The 22786-nt window shown below is 40.9% G+C and overlaps 1 protein-coding gene across 6 annotated transcripts in view; it reads left to right on the forward strand.

Moving 5' to 3' along the window:
* Positions 1–22786, forward strand: part of atp11b (ATPase phospholipid transporting 11B) — a 74279-nt gene that overhangs the window by 39525 nt on the left and 11968 nt on the right. For 3 of the 6 annotated variants that reach the window (XM_080007915.1, XM_080007917.1, XM_080007914.1), the window contains 16 exons: positions 122–309; positions 3701–3769; positions 3958–4031; positions 4248–4351; positions 4881–5062; positions 11165–11368; positions 12324–12477; positions 12666–12768; positions 12858–13003; positions 13812–13871; positions 14446–14573; positions 14983–15121; positions 15496–15519; positions 15706–15771; positions 16628–16731; positions 17101–17266. In XM_080007915.1, coding sequence (XP_079864041.1) covers positions 122–309; positions 3701–3769; positions 3958–4031; positions 4248–4351; positions 4881–5062; positions 11165–11368; positions 12324–12477; positions 12666–12768; positions 12858–13003; positions 13812–13871; positions 14446–14573; positions 14983–15121; positions 15496–15519; positions 15706–15771; positions 16628–16731; positions 17101–17266 — 1911 coding nt within the window. Of the gene's footprint in view, positions 1–121; positions 310–3700; positions 3770–3957; positions 4032–4247; positions 4352–4880; positions 5063–11164; positions 11369–12323; positions 12478–12665; positions 12769–12857; positions 13004–13811; positions 13872–14445; positions 14574–14982; positions 15122–15495; positions 15520–15705; positions 15772–16627; positions 16732–17100; positions 17267–18421; positions 18508–22786 lie in introns of all 6 variants that reach the window. The other 3 variants (XR_013844355.1, XR_013844356.1, XM_080007916.1) reach the window with 2 other exon arrangements.

Genomic DNA, 22786 nt, shown 5'->3' on the forward strand with positions numbered 1-22786 from the left:
ACTATTGTACCAAATTTTTTGCCTTGGGAGTTTTCATTAAAATGTGATACTAATGTTAAAAAAAAATCCACTGAGAAACCTGTGGCTATAATGTGAGTTTCTTTCGCCTCCTTTCACTCAGAGTGATGCAGAGCTAATGTTCCTCAAGGCAGTAGCACTGTGCCACACGGTGCAGATCAGCTACGACCAGCCTGACTGCCCCTCCACTGCTGGGGATCCTTTCTCTCATAGCAATGGCTTCTCCACGAGCCACATGGAATACTATGCCTCATCCCCGGACGAGAAGGCTCTGGTGGAGGCCACAAAGAGGTAAGGCTGGGGTGCAGGCAGGACAAGTTGAGTTACTCCATTTAAAGCCAGAAGTTCAAGTTCAATTGGGGTACATTTACAACAACTAAATAAAAAAATAATAATAATAGTTTAAAGGGGTGCATTCTAGGTGGACTTGGCTTTGTTCCTTCTTAAACAGACTCCCATCTCTTGAGATTCAATCACTGCTGCCACCTGCTGTACATTGGCCTTCCAGATTGTACTATGAACCTGAAACCTAAACCCAAGTCATACACATTGCTGCAAACCGTACGGTAGAGAGAGCTATAAGGAACCTTCCTGTAGTATGGTGAGAAAACAAATTTTCACTTGGCCCGAGGCACAAGGCTACACCAAAGACTGCATTTACTTGAAATAATCCACACAGGAGTGATTTCAACTTCAACCTTCGGAGGAGCTGCTGTCATATTCCAAAGGAGGCGGAGGATATGGAGTCCGAATGTACCCTGTTCAAAGCCACCATCATGGAAGCAGCTGCAAAGTCTATGTCCAGTAGGTGGCAACCCAAGGACCCGCTGTGGTGGGCTAAGAAAGGAGTCATTCCGGGCTTGGTTAGCATGCAGGACTCTTGATTTGGCAGACAAGCAGTGGCAGGCCAGCAGTGGTTGCAGAAGTGAAGGCTTGGTTTAGGAGGAGGTCGGAGAGGCGGTTATGGTCTCTGTAACTGTTTGCGAACACAAACCATAACCCGAGAACAAGCAAGCTAATCGGCGTGATTTGGCTTGGTGCGGTAGCACTTGGGCCTCAGAACAACTGTGGAAATTAGGCATTTGACTCCTAAACCCAACTGCTAAAGCCCTCCGTGGGGGAGGCAGTGTTCTAGGGGATCGGAACCCATCTCAAGAACTACAGACCAACTCTTTATACTCTGTGTTTTTTTTTTTTTTTTTTTTACCATTTTCAATTTACCATTTCTAGAAAAATGGGGTTGCAATGGATCACAAAACTCAGAGATTGGATCATTTTTGTATTGCATTGTAATTTTTTGTATTTTGTAACTAATTGTTCAATTAAAGTGCAATATGAGGAAGGCATGACACCTTCTTCCTTTAAACATGGTAGTGAATGGGGAAAAACTGATTAGATCTGCCCCCAGTAACTGAATGTATTTCCAATAAGTAACCAGTATCATGTTCAATTTCTCAGGATTCGTTTTTATAACAAACCAAATTTCATGAAAATCTGTGCCGCATTAAGCGTGTGACAGTAGATTTTTTTTAGAGCAGTCTACATCTCTCAACACACAGTGGGTTTGTTTACTCGCGGTCTTGACCGCTGCAATATGGCGGATGCGTAGACTTATAGCGGCAACATACAGCAGCTCATTCACGACATGTCAAAGTAGCAAAACAAAGCACCCATCAGTCTTGTCTATCTTCTTTTGACTGCAACTCTGCATTGAGATTTAGGGAATTATTACTTCAGAAAGTGGCAGTAAAACTGTATTTTACTATGATGGTTAAGTTTTGCAATTAATCCACGGTTCACATGTGTGCTGAACTACGTTCCGTTATAGCACTAAAAATATACTGTGGGAGTTTGGGGTACGGGGGCTGCGGTTGTGTGCCAGGTGCACCTTGTCTCCTATTGTGTTTGTCTTTAGAGAATGTGAGATTGACAGACCGATGGAGAAGCATCTTTCTTAATGCATGCACTATACCGGACAGTCATGGTGAAGTGAGATTGTCTGTCTTGCAGAGGGGATCAGTGCATGGGCTCGTCAGCCCACCAGTAGCCAGAGAGCGGAACGCCATTCCTCCTGCGCCCAAAATCACCACCACCATCATCATTATTATTGTTATTATTATTAATAATGGTCCCTGTACAGGTGACACTTGTGGCCATCTTTGCCCACAGGTAGGTGTTTACAGAGGGAGACGGAGTCCTTTTTTCCGTGGTTCGCCAACATGGCGAGAATGTTTATTATATCCTGAACAAAAGCCTCGCTGGCCAGAAGTATTGATGATAATAATAATAGTGGTGGTGGTGGTTTCGGTTGCAGGAGGACTGGCGTTCTGCTCTCTGGCTCCTGGTCGGCTGACGTGCCCATGCGCCAATCCCCTGATCCCGTCTGCAAGACAAACAAACATTAAGAAAGCTCTGCCCCAACCAGCGCGGGCGCTGATTAGGCCAATTCGAGGCAGCTAGGCGGCCACAGGCAAGGGAGCCGTCCTGTCGTATGCAGCCGGTGCTTGACCATGCCCTTTGGTCGGCCACAGGGCTATTTAAGAGATTAATATACTTGTATCTGTATACATGTTAACAAATAACTGACGGTTTGTATGAACCGGACATTATCGGTCGTGAAAACTTTCACGACCCGCCTCTTATCTGATTGGCTAAATGACCATAATATAACATTGATGAGCGCTGTTGGTGTTTGGCTCTCAAGTAAGACTTTGGTATCAAGGCAAGTCGCACCGGAGAGGAAAGCGGCAGCCTGTCATACAGAGGAATACAGAGGATTTCAAGCGGCGCGCTCCAAACGATAATGTCAATGAAGGCGTGTGTGGCGGTTTCGGTGCACCGGCAGGCAGATAGTTCAATCGGCAGCTTGGGCATGGCACTGAATTGAGGCACCGAAATCTGCGTTGCGATTTGGTCCAGTCGATACCGATCATATAAGAACCAGTATCCAATATTGGTATCGGGTGCCAATACTGTCGTCATTCACTCATCAGACATCGGACTGACGTCGCCGATCCACGTGCCAATCCAAATTCCATTCCATGGTCTGCCTCCTCCAGAATTCAATTCGGCAATTAACCTGTGAAGCACAATTCAAAGCATGCGCGAATAGGAACTGATGAAGAAGAAGATTCTTTATTTAACAGGCAGTTGGAGTTTGGCAAACAGTCACTGATGCCAACTCCTCTTGCCCAACTACTGTGTTGGTCCTGAAAATAAGACGTATACAATATGCGCCGCCATAGAGCTACTGGTAGTTTAAGTCCTATTCGTGCAGCGCCACGCTGAAATGAATTACCTGATGGATCTACACAGTTACGTCCTTCTTCTTGCCAGTTGCATTTAGTTTAAAACCAAAAGAATCCCATATAGGGGATTTTGTATTATTTTTTGCAACAAGTTCATCCATGATTGCATTAGCATTCGAATGAGCAAGACTGGCCTGTAAACAAATACAAGTAAATAGGGGAGCTGCAGTTTTTATGGATAAAATTCACTATCATTTACCCATCTCAAACGATTTCAATGAGTCATTTTTGTATCGAGATCGGAACTGAGATTGGCCTTTTGACCTGCTATAACAAATGTGCGTCCACATTTAACTTCCATTAGCCAAATAGTATTCAAATAAACCTTTACAATATTGAATATTCCACCCTCATTTCTGTCCTTATCTCTGTAGAATGGGCGTAGCCTTCATCGGTAACAATGGGGAAACCATGGAAATCAAAACGTTTGGAAAATCTGAAAAGTAAGTCTAGGTTTGGTAGACTGTTGACTCTGCTTAGGTAGGGTATAATTATTAATAAGAAATAAAACGTCGCCCCAGTTCGATTCTTAATGCTTTCTAACACCCCCCCCCTCCTCTTTCCCCCCCCCCCCCCCTCTCACACACACACACACACACACACACACACACACACACACACTGTCGACAAGGTATAAGCTGCTCCACGTGTTAGAATTTGATGCACACCGCAGGAGAATGAGTGTCATACTACAGAACCGCTCAGGTAATGCTGTCATCACATGCACAGTGCAGCGATCAACGCAATCTCTGTTGACGAGCCAGTAGACGTTTCTAGTTGTATCTGTATGTCTTTACACAAAATGCTCGCCAACTGGATGTACAAACTGAAAATCTGATTTTAAAAACACTATTAGTTGTACCCCACTTTAGATAATTCTTTGCTGAGAATATCTAACATTTATGTTTGCACGCTGACCAGGTGGTAAAGTACTGTTCACCAAGGGAGCAGAGTCGGCCATCTTGCCTTTCACTACCAGCGGAGAGATAGACAAGACCAGAATACACGTGGACGAGTTTGCTTTGGTGAGAGATTAAGCACATTACTTAATATTCCATTACATTGATTCCATCGTCACTGCTAATTATTATCATTTATTTTATAATTAATTTAAACACCAAACGTTTAGCATTTTCTTGTTAAAATGGTACCAGACAAGACCGAGCCCATAAGTGGAAACAGGATGGGGGGGGGAACAAAAAAAAACAACTTACATCCTCAAACAAATCTTTTCAATTATCTTAATAAACTTAATAAAACCTCATTTACTCGAGAGCTCGACAGATGTGCCACAAAAATGTTACGAAATTACACTTTAAAGAAATAATGGAAAATAGCTTTTGTTTTGCAAGATAAAAAGGGGAGTCACATATTGAGGTGGGGGCAGTACGTGAAATTGTCTCGAAATGGGCCTTAAGTTCATCATGATATCCCCAGTTGCCACATTTCCGATCATTTTTCTAATGCTTTCTTCTGTTATACTTGTGCTGTTTTGTCTTTCTGCTCCTTTCTGCTTCTCTCACTCCCTCCTCCCTCTCTGCCCCTCCACTACAGAAAGGCTTGCGCACCCTGGTGGTGGCGTGCCGTCACTTCAGTGCCGAGGAGTATTCAGAGGCAGAGCGTCACCTGAATTTGGCCCGGACAGCTCTGCAACATAGAGAGGAGCGGCTGCAGGAGGCCTTCAGCTTCATAGAGAGAGACCTGCAAATCCTTGGGGCCACGGGAGTGGAGGATAAGTATGAATTTACATAATGCGTAGAGACCAGACACATCTCCATCTCGAGCCCATTGAGTCAAATGAGAGATTTTTATTTTAAAATACAGGGTTTCCCATAGAAACGCTTTAATTTCTTGGTGAGGTGAACATGTCAGTGTCATTCAAAATACTGACTTTGAAACATTATGCCTCCAACACCAGAATGCCAGATAATATGTGAAATCCTGGATGTGGTTTTTGGGCTACAAAGTTGAATTTTGTGGACATTCGTCCGTTAAAAACCTGAAATTCTCCGCCATGCTAAAAAGAACGTTTGTTGCACTTTTAAATCTTAATTTTCACAGGAGAAAAAAGACATCCGTTTATTTCCCACCCCTTATTGGCTAATACTGCCTGAACACAGGACAACGGTAGAAAACTTTGGCACCAAGTTTGTTTGAAAATGCGGCCACCACAGAATGAGGAATAGAAACTGTCTGCAATTGCCCGCTGGAAGGCCGGAAATATAGTTTAAGCTGAATAATGTATAGACACAGAATATTGATAGTGTTGTTTTAATATTATATCATATTTATCACACATCTCTGGCCAAAATGGCCGCCTTGCCTTGCCTTGACATTCTGCACAATATTACATACTTTGTGGCTGTAGTCCCATTTGATGGACTTCTGGACCTACTAGGCCTCTGACATACAGGCCTGACTAGATATTAACATCTCCAACATCTATTAATTCCTGGTACATTCTGGTAAGATAGATCATGCGTCCCAAACATGCTAAAACATTCCTTTGTGCGAATGATTCAGTGATTACAATGAATGTTCTCTCCCAGTTATTGGAAAGAGAGAGAGATTTACAAAGTTACTTCAACGGCAGGAAAACTTCAAATGCTTTATTCAGCTGATCATAAATGGAACTAATAAATACTGGATGGTGTTATTAGAGATGTACAGGTGCTGAAGACCAGCTTGGAATTCACGTAGGTATGTTTGAAGAGACAAAAAGGGGATACAAGGAGATTGAAACAAAGATTAGGTCATTTGAAAACAACACAATGTACAAGAAGCAGGAAATTGATGGAATGTTTACCAAGCTGGGCTACATTGAAAATCAGCGCAGGAGGACAAACCCTGGGTGCAGTGAAAGAGATGAGAAAAAAGGAATGGATCAAGGAAACTGACGAGGGACGCTCGATGGAGGACCAGATACAAAGAGCGTCGCCATGGCATCACATCGGAGAATATATTATTATTATATATTATATATATTATATCTAATATATTATATATATTATATATATTATTATATATGATATCTAGGCAACCTGACAAGGGAGCATGTTCAACATGTAGACTGATGGTTAAAGTTCTGTTGGCAGAGACAGCAAGCAAAGGCAATCACCAGGAAATGGTGCAGAGAGGACCCTTTTACTTTGAGACACTCGCTGGACACTGTTGAGGAGATATTTGATATGGAAAGACTCACATATGTATTGAGAATTAAACAATCGTAATTTATTGATAAATGAAACAAATGGACCACTTACAAGACCCATCACAGACACCACTAGAGACTCTGAAAAAAGACAGCGATATCTTGAGTTGTATCGAAGTGTTTTGTGTCTCCCTGGCATGACTAATGCTTGTTCTGTTGTTACTAAATTAAAATTAATAAAACTTAAAAAAAAAATGTCAAAAATAAAATAAATAATATGACTACAGATTCACCTTCCATACTGGAAGCGTATTCTAGTTGTTATAGGCCGCCCAGTTCTAATGTGAAATATTTGGATAGAATATGTAAAAAGATATACTGATTGGTGAAAGTAAGGGTAACTTCCTTCTTGGTGCCCTGCATATTGACTTAACCCACAATGATTTCTACAGCCATTGGTGGTGTTAGTAATTCAACCTGTATTGATCATATTTTCACTAATATACACGCACTGAGAACTTTGAGGAACACCTGTACACCTACTTATTTATGCAATTATCTTATCAGCCAATCGTATGGCAGCAGTGCAATGCATAACATCATGCAGATACGGGTCAGCAGCTCCAGTTAATGTTCACATCAACCATCAGAATCGTGAAAAACTGTGATTTCATTGTTTTTGACCATGGCAGGATTGTTGGTACCAGACAGGCTGGTTTGAGTATTTCTGTAACTGCTATTTTCCTTGGATTTTCACGCACAACAGTCTCTAGAGTTTTCTCAGAATGGTGCAAAAAACCCTTAAGGACCTTGAGGTGAATCGGCTACAACAGCAGAAGACCTTGTCGGGTTCCACTTTTGTCAGCCAAGAACAGAAAGCTGAGGCTGCAGTGGGCACAGGCCCCCCAAAACTGGACAGGTGAAGACTGGAAAAACGTTGCCTGGTCTTTTCTGATTTCTGCTGAGGCACACGGATGGTACAAAATTTGGCACCAACAGCATGAATCCATGGACTCAATCAATCATCGCTTGAATGCCACAGCCTTTTTAAGTATTGATGCTGACCATGTGCATCCCTTCATGGCCACAATTCCACAGAGCAAAAGTCGTCTCAAACTGGTTTCATGAACAAGACAATGAGTTCAATGTCCTTCAGTCACTGGATTTGAATCCAATTGAACACCTTTGGATGTGATAGAACGGGAGATTTTTAGCATGAATGTGCAGCTGATAAATCTGCAGGAATTGCGTGAAGAAATCATGTCAACATGTACCAGAATCACAAAGGAATGTTTGCAACATCTTGTGGAATTCATGCCAAGAAGAATTGAGATTGTTTTGAGTGCAAAGGGAGGCCATACCCATTATTAGTGTGTGTGTGTGTGTGTGTGTGTGTGTGTGTCTATGTGTGTGTGTGTGTGTCTATGTGTGTGTGTGTGTATATATATATATATATATATAGTATAAAGTGCTCAGTGAGTATGCATGAGCTGTGTTCAAAGGCAGTATCAGTGGCAGTGGGATGCGGTGACCATAATTTGATTGCCTTAACAAGAAATACTAAGATGCCCAAGTCTGGGGTTAGGATTGTTTACCGCCGGTCATATACAAGATTTAATGTGAACTTATTTGTCAATGGCGTTAAAGATTTAAAGTGGTCTTATGTGTGTCAGGAGAGTGACGTAAACGTTTGTGGAAGAAGTTCTTCTGCTATGATCGGTGAGGTTAATCTGCCCACTACAAGAAAACAAAACTGAGAATGTTCAAGATTATTTATCCTGCAGAATAAAGAGAACGGTTCAGTACTGCTCCAAAGCAGTGTTCTGACCAGTCTAATCTTATTTCTGACCAAGAGGGATTTATACAACAACAGAGGGTGTGGCTTGGGTCAGAAGTAATTTACAAGTCTGTGTCCCTCAACTGTCTCCCTGGATGTTACATCAAACAGTGAATTCACAGGAACTTGTAAATGACCTGGCAGACGGTGATTACAATCCCTTACAATGCACCTCCAGGCTCCCCTGTGGTTATTCTTCATCTCCTTACAAGGTAAACCGGGCCAAATTTGATCTGGTTCTTCCATGTTAGAATTGACATTGTAGGGAGAACATTTCTCTTTACATAAAGTTGGGGGGTTCCTGGGAAAACGGAGACAATGTTTTTAAAAACTCGTCCTCTGGAGGTAGAGACCTTTGTCCTCATTCAATATAAATGATCGTAAGCATTTTTCTCTCACACGTTGCTTTTAAAAAAATGCCATGGAAAAATTATTGAAGTTGGAGGATGAGCATGGTCTCTAAAGGGAAGTAGTTCACCATGGATTGATGATGAGTGAGATATTTAATGCTTCAAAGGGACAACACCAAGTCCGCTGCTCATAGATCAGGGTGTGTTTTAGATACAAGTTTATTGTAAGCTGAGAAATAAGGTTATCAAGTAAAATTACATATAAAATAAAGAATATTTTACCTCTATTACCTCTATTATTACTCGAATATTGTACCTCTGTAAATGATAGTTGAACATTATGAAAAACGTGGAATGAAATTATGTTTAAGAAGTCATGCAATTCTCAAAAGTATGTTGAATGTGCCTGTCAGTTCATCACCAGGCCATGATGTAGATAATTACTTTTAATAACTTCTTTATCAACAAAGTAGACAGCTTGAGATATTTAATGGAATTGAATTATGTGAATTTAACATACATTGTTAACAGTGTTATGAGGGATAAAACATTTTCTTTTGCATCTGATGAGGTTAACCAACACACATTTGAGATGATGTTGCCCTCTCTTTCAGATGACACATCTCGTGGTATAGATTTGCTGGATGAAACATTTTTTCCAATTGCATCTGGGCTGCTTTCCAAACCAATATGTCATATTTATAATAGATGCCTGCTCAGTGGGACCTGTCCGGAGCTATGGAAAGAGGCTAAAATCATACCCTTACCCAAAGTTGGAAAAGCAGGTTTTACTGGCTCCAATTTTAGACCTATGGAGTATTACATGTGCTGAGCAAGATACTTGAGAATATAGTTTCTAATCAAATGTTTAATTATTTTAGTAGAAATGGACTATTTACAAAAGCACAGTATGCTTATAGACCAAGGCACTCTACTAGCACTGCATTAGTTCACATGACTGATCAATGGTTAACATACAGGGCTACTTTATTAGGTATATGGATGTATATAGCTGACAGGAAAATAGTTGGGGCTGTGCTCTTTCTTGCTTGGATGAAGAGTTACCTCTCTGACAGAACACAGCAAGTATTTTTCAGCAAAACAATTTCTTGCAATGATTCTGCGAGGGAGTTGCTTGTGCCCACTTCTATTTTAAAATTTCATAAAGAATTGACCATATGGTGTTAAAAATGCAGATGTAGTTATATATGCTGATGACTCATCTTTGTTCTGTGCGTCACAGACCTAAGTGGAGCTGAGAGAGAATCTCCATGTTGAGTTGCATAGCATTACTAAATGGGTGAGAATGAATAAATTTGTACTAAGCATTGCCAAAACTAAATGTATTGTATTTGGAAGTAGGGATGTTCTTACTACACTTAATCTCTTTATAGATAAGATGTCAGTTGAGCAGGTCACAGAGTGGGTTGGTACTGGGTGTTCAATTAGATAATTTATTGTATTGGTCTGATCAGACCACACATTGTTTCCATGATGGGAAAGGGTATTGCAATTTCAAGGAAATGCTCTGCATATGTTTCATCTTCTGCTATGAGTGATGTTTTTCAGTCATGTGTTCTGTGACATCTGGAGTACTGCTCAGTTATTTGGTCAAGTGCTACTGAGAAACATAAAAAAAAAATAAAATCAAATTGCACAGAACAGAGCAGCCAAATTCACTCTTCATTGCTCTTTCCATGCTAATGTGTGGGTGAGATGCATAACGGGAACGGGTAGGAAATGTAGAAAAAGCCCCTTGATACCCCTTTTTTTTTTTTTTTTTATTTTTTTTTTTTATTGTCTGAATGGGAAGCGTGTAGTTGATTGTATGGGCAAGATATATTCATGAGGAACATGTCCTCTGCACATTGGCAATGTTTTGTTTTGTTTTTTGTTTTTTTTTGGTGAGCACCTGCCACTTATAAACGTCTCTGCATGTGACTATAGAGCAGGGAAGTGAGATCCGATCACCAGTGTTTCCATGGAAGACTCGAAAGTATCGCAATATGTTGTGAAGTGCTGAAATTGACTTAAGCTATAGATTTAAATTATATTGAAAGTCTCAAACCTGATGGCACAGCTGTTAGCAGGTTACTCAAAAGGACACGCTCATAGTGTTTCTTGGGCACAACAGTTTATCTTTGTTTAAGGTTGTGTTCTGGGGACAGTTATGGCAATGCATATGCATAAATGCATAAAATTAAGTGGATGAAATTTCTGCCCTGCTTCTACATCTCCTGTTAGGACATGCCATAAAATCACGAAATCTGTTTGCCACTGACCTTTCAAAGTGCAAATTGCACAACTTAAAACTCCTGAATCTTTGAGCAGAGATCTACATAGTTGGCTTGAATGCTACCATTGAGATGGACACCACTCTCCTCACAGGAAACCGATAGCTCAACCAGTAGTGAGGTATTACCTCTCACACTGTGACTCCTACAGATGCATGTTTCTCACAATCTCCTCTATTTTGTTTTTCTCTCCATTCTTCTCCAAGACTCCAGGACAAAGTCCAGGAGACCATTGAGGCTCTGCGTCTGGCGGGAATCAAAGTGTGGGTGCTGACGGGGGATAAGCATGAGACCGCAGTCAGCGTCAGCCTGTCATGCGGCCACTTCCACCGCACCATGAACCACCTGGAGCTGCTGCAGCAGTGCTCAGACAGTGAGTGTGCTGAGAGGCTCCGTCAACTGGCCAGGAGGTAAGGACCAAAAGTTGTACTGTACCTGGGTAAAATTACATCAAAGTATTATGTTATGAACTTGTATGGCAAAAAAAGTTCGTTTAATCATTGTATTTTTAGTGTCATAAGCCCATCTTGTATTCACTTAATTCAAATTGCTGGGGGGGGGGGGGGGGGAGGTGTACCTGTAGTTTTCATGGCAGCTCACATCCTATACTGCTGCGTTACCGCACCCTCCTCTGAACCCTTTTCTCTGCTTCTGCACATGAGACCCTGCTCCACACCTGTGTGTTTGTCCGTGTCTCCTGTCTTCACAACGTTATTTTATTATGTGGGTGCCATTTTATTGTCAACATTTCTCAGGGCCCTGGCACCGTTGTTCATACTCCCGGGTTACTGTAGTGATGAGTCGGGGCTAGTGATGGGATGTGCGCCGCAGAGACACTCATCAAATACACTCATCAAATACACTCCCAGACACTGATTGTTCCAATCAGATTAATGATTGGTGACTTGTTACACATTGCTCTAACGACGAAAATCCCTGCCCTACTGTCATTTTTTTTCCTGCTCTGCAAAAGGAACATTTTGAACTTATACAATAGACCTTTTTGAGATAAACTGACTGGCACGGAATTGTGTGTGTATAACATTATTATTCGACTTTGATATATGTCCACAACTAACTCACATGGGGGAAAAAATAAACTTTCTCTCCAAGAAAATAGCGAACAGTTTGGGGCTCCCCACTAAGAAGTCAAAGCAGCTTTCCTTGTTTTAAGAATACAATGTTTTCTAGATTTTCCATAGGACATTTTTTTTTTTCTAGTTTACATCATTTTCATCAAAATAATCTTAACCCCCTAAATCATTTATTTTCCCCCAAACTTGGGGTTTGACAATATAATTTATTTTTTGCAGTGTGTTCTTTTTTTCCCTCTTCAACTTTCCATCTCTCTTTACGGTTCCCTAGGATAAAGGAGGATCATGTCATCCAGCATGGCCTGGTGGTGGATGGAGCCAGTCTGTCTCTGGCCCTGCGGGAGCATGAGAAGCTATTCATGGAAGTGTGTAAAAACTGCTCTGCCGTCCTGTGCTGCCGCATGGCCCCCCTGCAAAAGGCCAAGGTAGTGCACAGCTCACCCCCACCTTCAAGCCGACCTGTCCTTTAATATGTTTTGGAACCATTACTGGAGCCTTTCTGCTCGGTGGTAAACTCCTTTCCATCTACTTCAACACTGATTTAAGGAGAGAAGGCAGAGTATGCTTTGTTTCACTGCTGCTTCTGTCCTCTCTCGTATCCTGTCTTGTTCAGGTGGTGCGTCTAATAAAGACTTCCCCAGAGAAACCGATCACCCTAGCTATCGGTGATGGCGCCAATGATGTCAGCATGATCCAGGAAGCCCATGTGGGCATAGGTACGCATGCACACACACAGAATACAACAAACCTCATCTTAACTCACTGTGACCAAACGTGTTGTGTGCGTGTGTTTTTTCTCAACCAGGCATCATGGGGAAGGAGGGTCGTCAGGCTGCAAGAAACAGCGATTATGCAGTTGCCAGGTTCAAGTTCCTGGCTAAGCTCCTGCTGGTTCACGGCCACTTCTACTACATAAGAATATCTACTCTTGTACAGTACTTTTTCTACAAGGTAACTCAATGTTTGTCCAGTTCTTAGTATTTATTTGAAGTTCTCTCGATAGCGGGTATTGATAACTCTGCGCAGCCAGGAGGAGTGTCTGTGAAAGTCTCCCCATTACAGTGCATGTATTTACACAAAAATCCAGTAAGTTCTCTTAGTTATGTATGCATTTTTCGTTTCATACAAGTAGGAAACTTAACGGAAATAAATCGAAAATAAAAAGGTAGTTCCGTCTCCTCTTTTCTTCTACTTGCCAAGAACTGTAGCACTAGCTTTCTTCCATCTCACCTACTTGATGTCACATTCTAGTTTGTGGGCAATTTCAGATGTTTAGGTGGCAGTGGCTAACTGCATTACAGAAATAAGTCCAGCTGTAATTCTACGTTAAAATTTTTTTTTTTTTTATCCAATTGCTTCATAATTTCCCCACTCATTAATTCACTGGGTTTGCCAATCTGCAAGTTGCTTTTTAATGGATGATGATTTTAAACCTGAACTTGTATCGAGTTGATAGATACTGAAGTTGTGTAAAATGTTTTATTACCGTGTGAGGCAAATTCCTCAGGTGGTACACAGCCTGACATGGGGCAATTCCGGAAACTTCTATTGCGGTAGTCAAACTGACTCTTTCAAAAAATGTTTTTTACAACATTGAGCATGATTTTCTTTCAATACATGTAGATAGACACAGAGGGATAACATAAGGGGTCTAAACCTTAGCCGTTTGTCAGTCCGACACATGAATATCAGTGTCTCATTCAGTCTCTCATGTCAACTTTTTTTGTCCCTCTGTCTTTCTCGCTATCTCCTTTTCTAGAATGTGTGTTTTATCACGCCCCAGTTTTTATACCAATTCTTCTGTCTGTTTTCACAACAAGTAAGTGTCCGTGTCTCTGTTTGACCCAGTAAGTCTTTCTGTCCCTTGGAAAGTGTCCCTACTGCGTTTACATGCAGACTTAACAATCTGATCATAGTTTGAGACGAAACTTAGGACAAACAAACGGCACGCTGTACAAATCATCATTTCCATATTTGGAGCAAGGTCACAATTACATTCAAATTAAAAGCAGCATCATAGTGAACGCGTTTTTCCAGATTTTCATCATTTTGCTCATATTGCTCATTTTCACATTCAATCACATTTTGCGTTCAATCTGTTACTGTTTTAATGCGGCTATCCTGTCACAAAATCTTTTTATGCCTTTACTAATTTACATGCCTAAATGCCTAAATAGATGTATTTAGGCATGTAAATTAGTAAAGGCATAAAAAGATTTTGTACGCCATTCTAAATAAGCGCATTCGTAACTCATTCAGAGATGGTGAATTCCAGTAAGACCACTTCTCAGATAGACGGAGATTACCTGTAAAACTTGGATCAAATGGATAGGTGTTGTGCTCCTAAAGCTGCCCCCACTCGTTCAATCGCTCTTTCTATCTGTGCATCTCAGACTCTGTATGACAGTGTCTACCTGACGCTGTACAACATCGTCTTCACCTCTCTGCCCATCCTGGTGTACAGTCTGTTTGAGCAGCTGGTCCACCCCCATATGCTCCACAGTAAACCTGTGCTTTATAGGTAAGGTGCACCCGACATGTGAAGCTTATTACATTACATTTAGCAGACGCTTTTATCCAAAGCGACTTACAATTCAAACACCGACGGATGCAGCCATCAGGAGCAATTAGGGGTTAAGTGTCTTGCTCAAGGACACTACAGCATGCTAGCAGGAGGAGCCTGGGATTGAACCAGCAACCTTTAGATTACTAGACTACCAGCTCTATCTCCTGAGCTACCATCCCATCCCATTTATCTATGTGAGAAGTAAGATACACGGTCAGGAACATTTATCATCGAATGGTCAAAAAAAGCTTCAAGTGGTCAACAGAGGGATGTAGGCCGAACTAACTGCCTTACATCTTAAAATGAAATCACGGCCACACCCAACTGCATAAGCACATTATGTGGGTGTGTGTTTCTCCACCAGGGACATCAGTAGGAACTCCCTTCTGTCCTTCCGGACCTTTCTCTACTGGACTCTTCTTGGCTTCTGTCATGCCTTTGTCTTCTTCTTCGGATCCTACATCCTGATGGGAGAGGACACCAGCCTCATGGGCAACGGACAGGTAAGTCTGCATCTGATCTTTTTTTCTCCTTTCTTAATCTTGTTACAGTATATACACTGTAATGAGAAGGACAGTTTTCAATGAAAGTGGAAATAATGTATTTTTGTTCCTCAAATGTTCAGCAGGTGCGTTTATCCATACAAATTTGAGCTAGCTAATCGCTGGGGACTGGTTGCTTGCCTTGTCTTTCTGCATCCAACTTTCGGCCTCCATCTCTACAATCTCATTTCTGTTCTGTCTGTCATATAGCCCATCTTGCAACCTGTCACAACTCACTAAGGTTTTGATTTCTGTTTTTTGAAAAGCCGCCTTCTCTCAAGCTTGTGTTTTCTTATAGCTCTTTCCTCTTTCTCTCACGCTGTGCATGTCTTCAGATCTTACGGGCTAACAGGCAGCTGGTAAGCAGCGTGAGCTCTGCGGGTTTCATAGATTTAATAATTCTTTCTCCCATTTCTTTTATTTTTATATTTTATTTTTTTTAACCCGTCACATGTTAAACAATTTCCGGGGATGCAACGACACTGAATATATCTTTAGATTTTAAGACCTTTTTTTTATTTTAAGACCATTGTCTCTATTTTTAGATGTTTGGCAACTGGACGTTTGGAACCCTGGTCTTCACCGTCATGGTTATTACTGTGACATTAAAGGTACACCACACCCAACCACTTGCATTATATACTACAATTAACTTTTAAGTTACTCTTAACTATAAATGAGTAGTTGGGCAAACTAAAAGCTTGGTTAATTATTTTAACGTGCTTAATGCTAAGCTTAGTGCAAAAACATCCCACAAAATACGATTATCGACACCGGTCTATTGAGACCAAATTCCAGGACAGTTTTGTGCCACAGTAAGAGTCACGCTTATTTATGAAGCCCTTAATCACAGTGCAGTCTCAAAGGTCTTTGCTGGCCCACATTAAGCCGTTAAAAGGACAAACTCAAAATAATTCTGTAATATTTCTGAAAAGAAAAGGCCTATATGCATGGTTCTGGCTTCCTTTGATAAGTGTGGATGTGGAAAGTGGGAATATGGATCCTGTGCTGTCCTTAGAGGCTTGTAGCTGCTGATAATCGTTTCCCTGTCAGTTATGTACATCACTCCGGGGTCTTAGTACACCAATATGAACTCTATCTCAAGTCTGGATTTTTCAGTAATCAGTGTGGTCTTGGACTTCACAGTGCTTTGACTCTGATGTGCCTCAGTCCCAGCCAGTGAGGACTTGAACTCTAACACTATTTTAAAGTAATATCGACCATAACAGATGGAGAGCAATCTTGTTGATTAATTATTTAGTCCTGTCTCAAGACATAAGTTCTAAAAAGTAAAAGGTTAAAGAAAAACCTAATGAACACTAATTTGGCATATGCCATTTCAGAAGTGTGTGTGTGTGTGTGTGTGTGTGTGTGTGTGTGTGTGTGTGTGTGTGTGTGTGTGTGTGTGTGTGTGTGTGTGTGTGTGTGTGTGTGTGTGTGTGTGTGTGTGTGTGTGTAAAATTACAGTTGGCGTTGGAGACTCACTTCTGGACCTGGATGAACCACTTTGTGACCTGGGGTTCCATAGCGTTCTACTTTGTGTTTTCGCTCTTCTACGGAGGCATCATCTGGTAAGAACCCACTGGAAACCCTGTTGGAATTGGTGTGCCCCCGTAAAAACTGATTTCAAAGGCAGATAACTCGGTTTTGGGTGGGTTGTCCTGTTTCTGTCCTAGGCAACCTAGGTAGTGAATTCCTTGCCGGCTGGCCTGAAAGCTAATCTGATTTAAAGTGAATTTCTAAATAAGTTGGGTAAGGGTTAGTGAAAATGTGACTGGATGTGCATTTCCATTGACTGCTGTACTGAAGATAAACAACCTTCCCTGCGCAAGGGTGAGATATAACCACATCAGCAAAAGAGCACTGATAAACTGATAGTTTGATTAATGTCACCTGTGTTTTCATCCACTCTCTCTACCCGTCCTACTCACCCATGGCAGGCCCTTCCTCCACACCCAGGACATGTACTTTGTCTTCGTCCAGCTGCTATCCAGTGGCTCGGCCTGGTTCGCCATCATCATCATTGTCATCACCTGCCTCTTTCCCGACGTGGTGAAGAAGGTCTTATACCGGCACTTGCAGCCCACCAGCACCCAGAAGAGCCAGGTAGGACAGGAGGCGGAGCCAAGATTAAATATTAAAATAAAAGAAAACAAAAGAAAATGGAAAGAATAGGTTCAGACAGGGCCTTCACAGCTAAACCGTACTTTTCAATTTTCAAATCTTTAAAATTTTCAATTTTTACCACATAAAACATGACTGTTTGGTTGATGATTGAATCAATCGGCCCGAAAAAAAAGCACCTTCTTAACAACACTTCTCCCCAAACCTTTGCTCCGATGATTGATGGCAAAAGTGAACACACAGCAATCACTCAAGCGATGATTCTGAGGTGGTGGATTGTTCTCCATCATCAAATGAAAATGTAGATAGCTAACCAATTGTCAATTGAAGTGGTTTTCCTGTTTTGAAATGGTATTCAATCAGGAATGCTGACGTCAAACTGGCATTGCCTAGATAGCAGAAGGTCACTTTTCTCAACAATATGACCACAATCCACAATCTGTCACATGACAAATACTTAGACAAGCTCTCAACATTTTTACATTCCCACTCAACACGAGACTTGAAGAACTTTGATCCAGGGCAACACTTTTCTTATTTCCCATCCACTCTAGGGTCACAGATAATACCGCACTTGTTCACAGGAAGAGCATGGCGGTCGGTCACACGTATAGCATATGGTCATTGACGAGCTCACACACACACACATGCAACCCCCCCTGGATGCGCACACAGACTCAAGACTTTCTACTGCAGCTTTCTTGCACACCTAGAGATTTCCCTCCTTTTAACCTTTTCTGTTTTGTCTGACTTATTCACTCATGTCTATGTGGTGCTTTATATTTCTGCTATAACTGTGTGTGTGTGTGTGTGTGTGTGTGTGTGTGTGTGTGTGTGTGTGTGTGTGTGTGTGTGTGTGTGTGTGTGTGTGTGTGTGTGTGTGTGTGTGAATGGGGAATGATGAGTGGGTTCTAACCAGCTTGTGTCTCTGTTCTTCCTCCTGTCCTTTCTCCTTTTTGTACTGTGTTCACTTCATATTTTGTGTGTGTGTGTGTGTGTGTGTGTGTGTGTGTGTGTGTGTGTGTGTGTGTGTGTGTGTGTGTGTGTGTGTGTGTGTGTGTGTGTGTGTGTGTGTGTGTGTGTGTGTGTGTGTGTGTGTGTGTGTGTGTGTGTGTGTGTGTCCCACCCCCTGTGTAGATGTACTCCAATCGTGAAGCGATAGGGGATGACTTCATCGCTTTGCAGCCTTTGTCCAGAGCCAAGAGTCAGCTGGGCAAGATTAGGTAGAGCGGAGAGGGTTGCGCTAGTGCTGGGATAGAAATCCATCAAGTGGAAAAAATATTACAACTACAAATAAACAAGAAAGAAAAAAAAAGCAAAAGCAATATTTCAATTTTGTAAAATTGGTATTTCTGACTGGAGCAATTACACCAATCTCTACTGCCCTGGTTCTGTTTTAAGATGTCATGCATTTACAATTACTTATTATTACTTTAATGAGATATGTATTTATAACCTTACATTTTTCATAATAGAAATAAATTTGATTAGATTAATTTAACAAAATCAACATACTGTTCACAGGAGTAATGGTATAATTACATCAAAAGGGAATCTCACTTTTATATTCACTCTAACAAAAGGAGAAATATTGCTTCTTCTTTTTTTTTTTTACAAGAAGCACAATTGACAATCACTATATCAAATTTTAGCCCTTTCCCTAGGTCTGGTCTTCTGTTCAGATATCTTTTGTACTGAGGTCTTACTCTAACACAAGCAACATGCTGCCTGCCTTAGACTGAATGCAGAAACGTAATCAGATTCTTGGCTATTCATGACTGAGATTACTTTGTGTTAAACAATTTAAAGAATGATAGCAAAGGGCATAATTTACCCCCCACTCCCCCCGTTTTAATGCATCCCAAAATCGTTTCTGTCTACTGTAGTATTTTTATCCTTTTGGAGTAGAATCAGGCCTCAGCGGAATAGCGGCTCTGCTATTATATATTTTACCCAAGATCAATTCAATTCAAGTGAAGATTTTAACTAACTGTATTGACGGTTGGAAATCCTGACACATCCTATGTACCAGGAAGTGTACAAGGACAAGAGAAAAGAGGAAACAAATACTTCAGGGTTTTATATCGCATGCATTCAGACTCAACAAGTACAGTAGAACCTTGTTTATCCAAACTTTCTTCCCTTTTCTCACCAGCTATACCAGTCAGTTATTAAGCAATAGATACTGCAGCATGCAAAAGAGTGTATGTTTTTTTCAGAAGCGTGTTAAAACAGGACTCTTATGCACTCAGGCTACAACAGAAGTTATAACTGCAGATTTAAGTACAATTTGATGTTGGGATATTTATTTCTAGAGTTATTTATGTATTTTATGTTTATGGATACGTCTGAGTAAATAATGGCGGATATTGTGATGTTTCATTCTGACAGTAAATGGTTAACGGCTCCGTTTAATAGCAGTGTTGCAATCAAAACACATTGACAAAATGCACTGTAGTGATTTTATTTATAGATCATACTGGGCCTCATTCACAAATATATGCTTACAAATGTTCTTTCTTTGTGCGCAAGAAAGCTGGATGCGCAAAATCACCAACGGATTCAAGATGTCTATGTATTAGCCACATTTGTTGTTGATCATGTGTGCATTTTGATGTCCAAACCATTTCAAATTGACAAACAAGTGCGCCAAACATCTAATTAGTAGCCAGTGGGCTCCGTTAAACCATGTTGGCTGAAAAAAGTGGATTGGTATTAAAACTTTTTTTTCTTTTTATTAATTGAATGAATGATCAGCCGTTGATCACGCTCAGTAAACATATCCTGGCGATCTCTAAAGATGCGCTCTATCTCTAAGGTTCATCCAGTAATATTGGGGCTTTTGGTAGTTGTAAATATATATTTTTTTTATATTGTATAATATTTTATGTAATATGATATATAATTCACATGTAATATTTACATTTTTTTTTTACTAATTGTGGTGCTACTATACTAATTACATTTAGTTAAAGTTTGGCAATATCATTTTCTGGATTCGGCATCTTTGTGATTTGTTCGTACAACTGGTCCAAGGAGGTTCTAAATTTCCTCCTAAAGTAAGACCAAATGAAAATCAGAATATATTAGTTATCACAATTTTTGCTTGGAACCTGCTTACGCACGATTTTAGCACATATTTGTTTGGTGCACTGTAAGTGAATGAGGCCCAATGTGAGAACACGACATGCTAGTTTAAATGACTATGGGGTTTGGATAAATAAGGTTCTACTGTACAACGAAGATGAAAAACATCCTGAGGCTAGTTCAAGAGTTATGGAATTTTGCATTGCCACAGTCTTTTAGCAATACCAAGTTGATTTAATACTGACTATGAACATGGGACATAATGTAAAATGGTATGTACGGGTACAAACTGTAAAGGCACATGTTGTTTGTGTTGGAACATGGCCCTTTGTGTGTTCACTGTGACTGCATGCCCATGACAAACCTACCAATACTCACAGGTCATGAAGGGCGCTGTGAGCGAGGGGAACTTAGCCATGACCTTTTTGCTAAACTTGCGCTGTTGGAACACAAGTCTGTGGCATCATTCATTGTGCCATATGCCATTGCATATGTGGTCTTTTAATGCGCTTTTCGATTGAACAAGTAGCATGTTGTTATCTAAAGCATTTTTATTTAACTTTAGAGAAGTTACCAAATCAGGACAAAATGTGAGCAATATCTCTCAACAGTATGTCAACCACCCATGTGACTCAGTTTGTATGCTTAGTACTAGGCCTAACCAGGATCTAAAAGCAGCAAAGGTACTTCTGCATGGCACATCTTAGTTGGCAGTGGAAAAATCCAAAATATGCAGGTTAATGGGTTTCTGCACGGCGGTGGAAAACCACCATTGGTAATGGAGCAGGATTGGGCTGGCATTCCATATTACGTATAACTGCATGGGGAGGCAACATGGAACTTTGCACTTTCTTGAGCACTATCAATTACATTGCCCAATGGTTGTCTTTACAATTGTATACTTAGGCAAGGTGTGAGACACCAGATCAAACTACATTCAAGCATGGTAAATACCCCCACCCCATGTATCGCTCCTACATCTGTCCCTAGCATGGACAGTCTTCTTTGCGCAGGTCTCGCCCACCATGCCCCAAAGTTGGAAAAAGTCAGTCACACTTCTTAGCACCTACCGCATCTCAAGAACACCGGCCTGCACAGTTCTTCCTTTCCTACAAGGCTGGATTCTTCAGAGTTGCATGGCCGACATTTGGGTTGATAGAGCATCATGACGCTGTCCTGTTGGAGCATGAGGAACAGCTAGCTTTGATGTGATATTAAGTATGAAGACTGGAAGAATAACTGCCATCATAGTGGCTAACATTTGCTATATATCAGCCAATCAGAATGTGCAAACTGCTGTTAAGCATTGATGGTTAAAGATCTTCCCAAATACACTGTTCATGGCTATTATTACTATGATCTTGGATATTTCAGTGTGTTCTGTCCAAGATAGTGAAAAAAGCCTGTCTGAACAATGTTTTTTTCTATTTTGAAATTTTTTTGTTGCAATACTATATATACCATACTACATACAATATTTAATACTGTATCTCCTAATCATGCAACATTCTACAACCATTAGCTTCACGAGCACTTCCTGCTATTATTGCATAATGGCAATGATATATGACCAGTATATAATAATAATAATAACCAAGCAATACATATATGGGCTATATTTGAAATATCCAAGCATAAACCATAAAGTAAGCAGAAAAACAACTATTCATCCAAAATTTATTGAACCATTCATTGAAAAGTATGTAACTTTCCATTCTTCCTGAGTGCCAGTTAGGTCGTGCATAATGCTGGATGACAAGGTCAAGCTCATAGGAAAGCCTAACCTCCCTTATTGAGAGCTGTGTTTTTTTTTTTTCGTTTTGTTTTTAACCTGTGCTCTCAGCATGCTGGGCATACAACACAGTATTTGTATGCCATTGCATCTAGGAGAGAGTTAGTCTACAAGTAGAGTTCAAGTTCAACAATGTCAAACTTGAAATCCAAAACATTTTTGAATTGAATTCTTCTGGTTATAGAAACTGCATCATAGCTGTTACTACAGCACTGCAAGCAGCCACATTGACCCTGTCCACAATCCAAACTGCTTATGTGCATCACCCAGTGACACATTTCTCAATGTCACCCAGTAGACACTCCTGATGGAAGCACCTAGAGTACACTGGGCCTGTGGATATGTATGACTCTGTTATCCACTGCAATCCCGATGGAGAGTCTCAACTTTGCACGGCTTGACCCCATTTGTTGCTTCCATATGTAGCTGAAGGACCAGCACTTGGCAGTGTCGTGCATCATATGCACCGTGTAGCATGTGGCATCATATGCTGCCAGCTCAATGGCCTGGTTAACGTGGAAAGTAAGCACACTCTAGTGTTTACTCTAGTGTCCTTCGAATTACCTGGTACACTGCTTGGTTAGATGAGATCCGGCCATTTAGGGGCCAAATGCATACACACA

The sequence above is a fragment of the Zeus faber genome (assembly GCF_960531495.2).
Source record: "Zeus faber genome assembly, chromosome: 1".
Classification (NCBI taxonomy): Eukaryota; Metazoa; Chordata; class Actinopteri; order Zeiformes; family Zeidae; genus Zeus; species Zeus faber.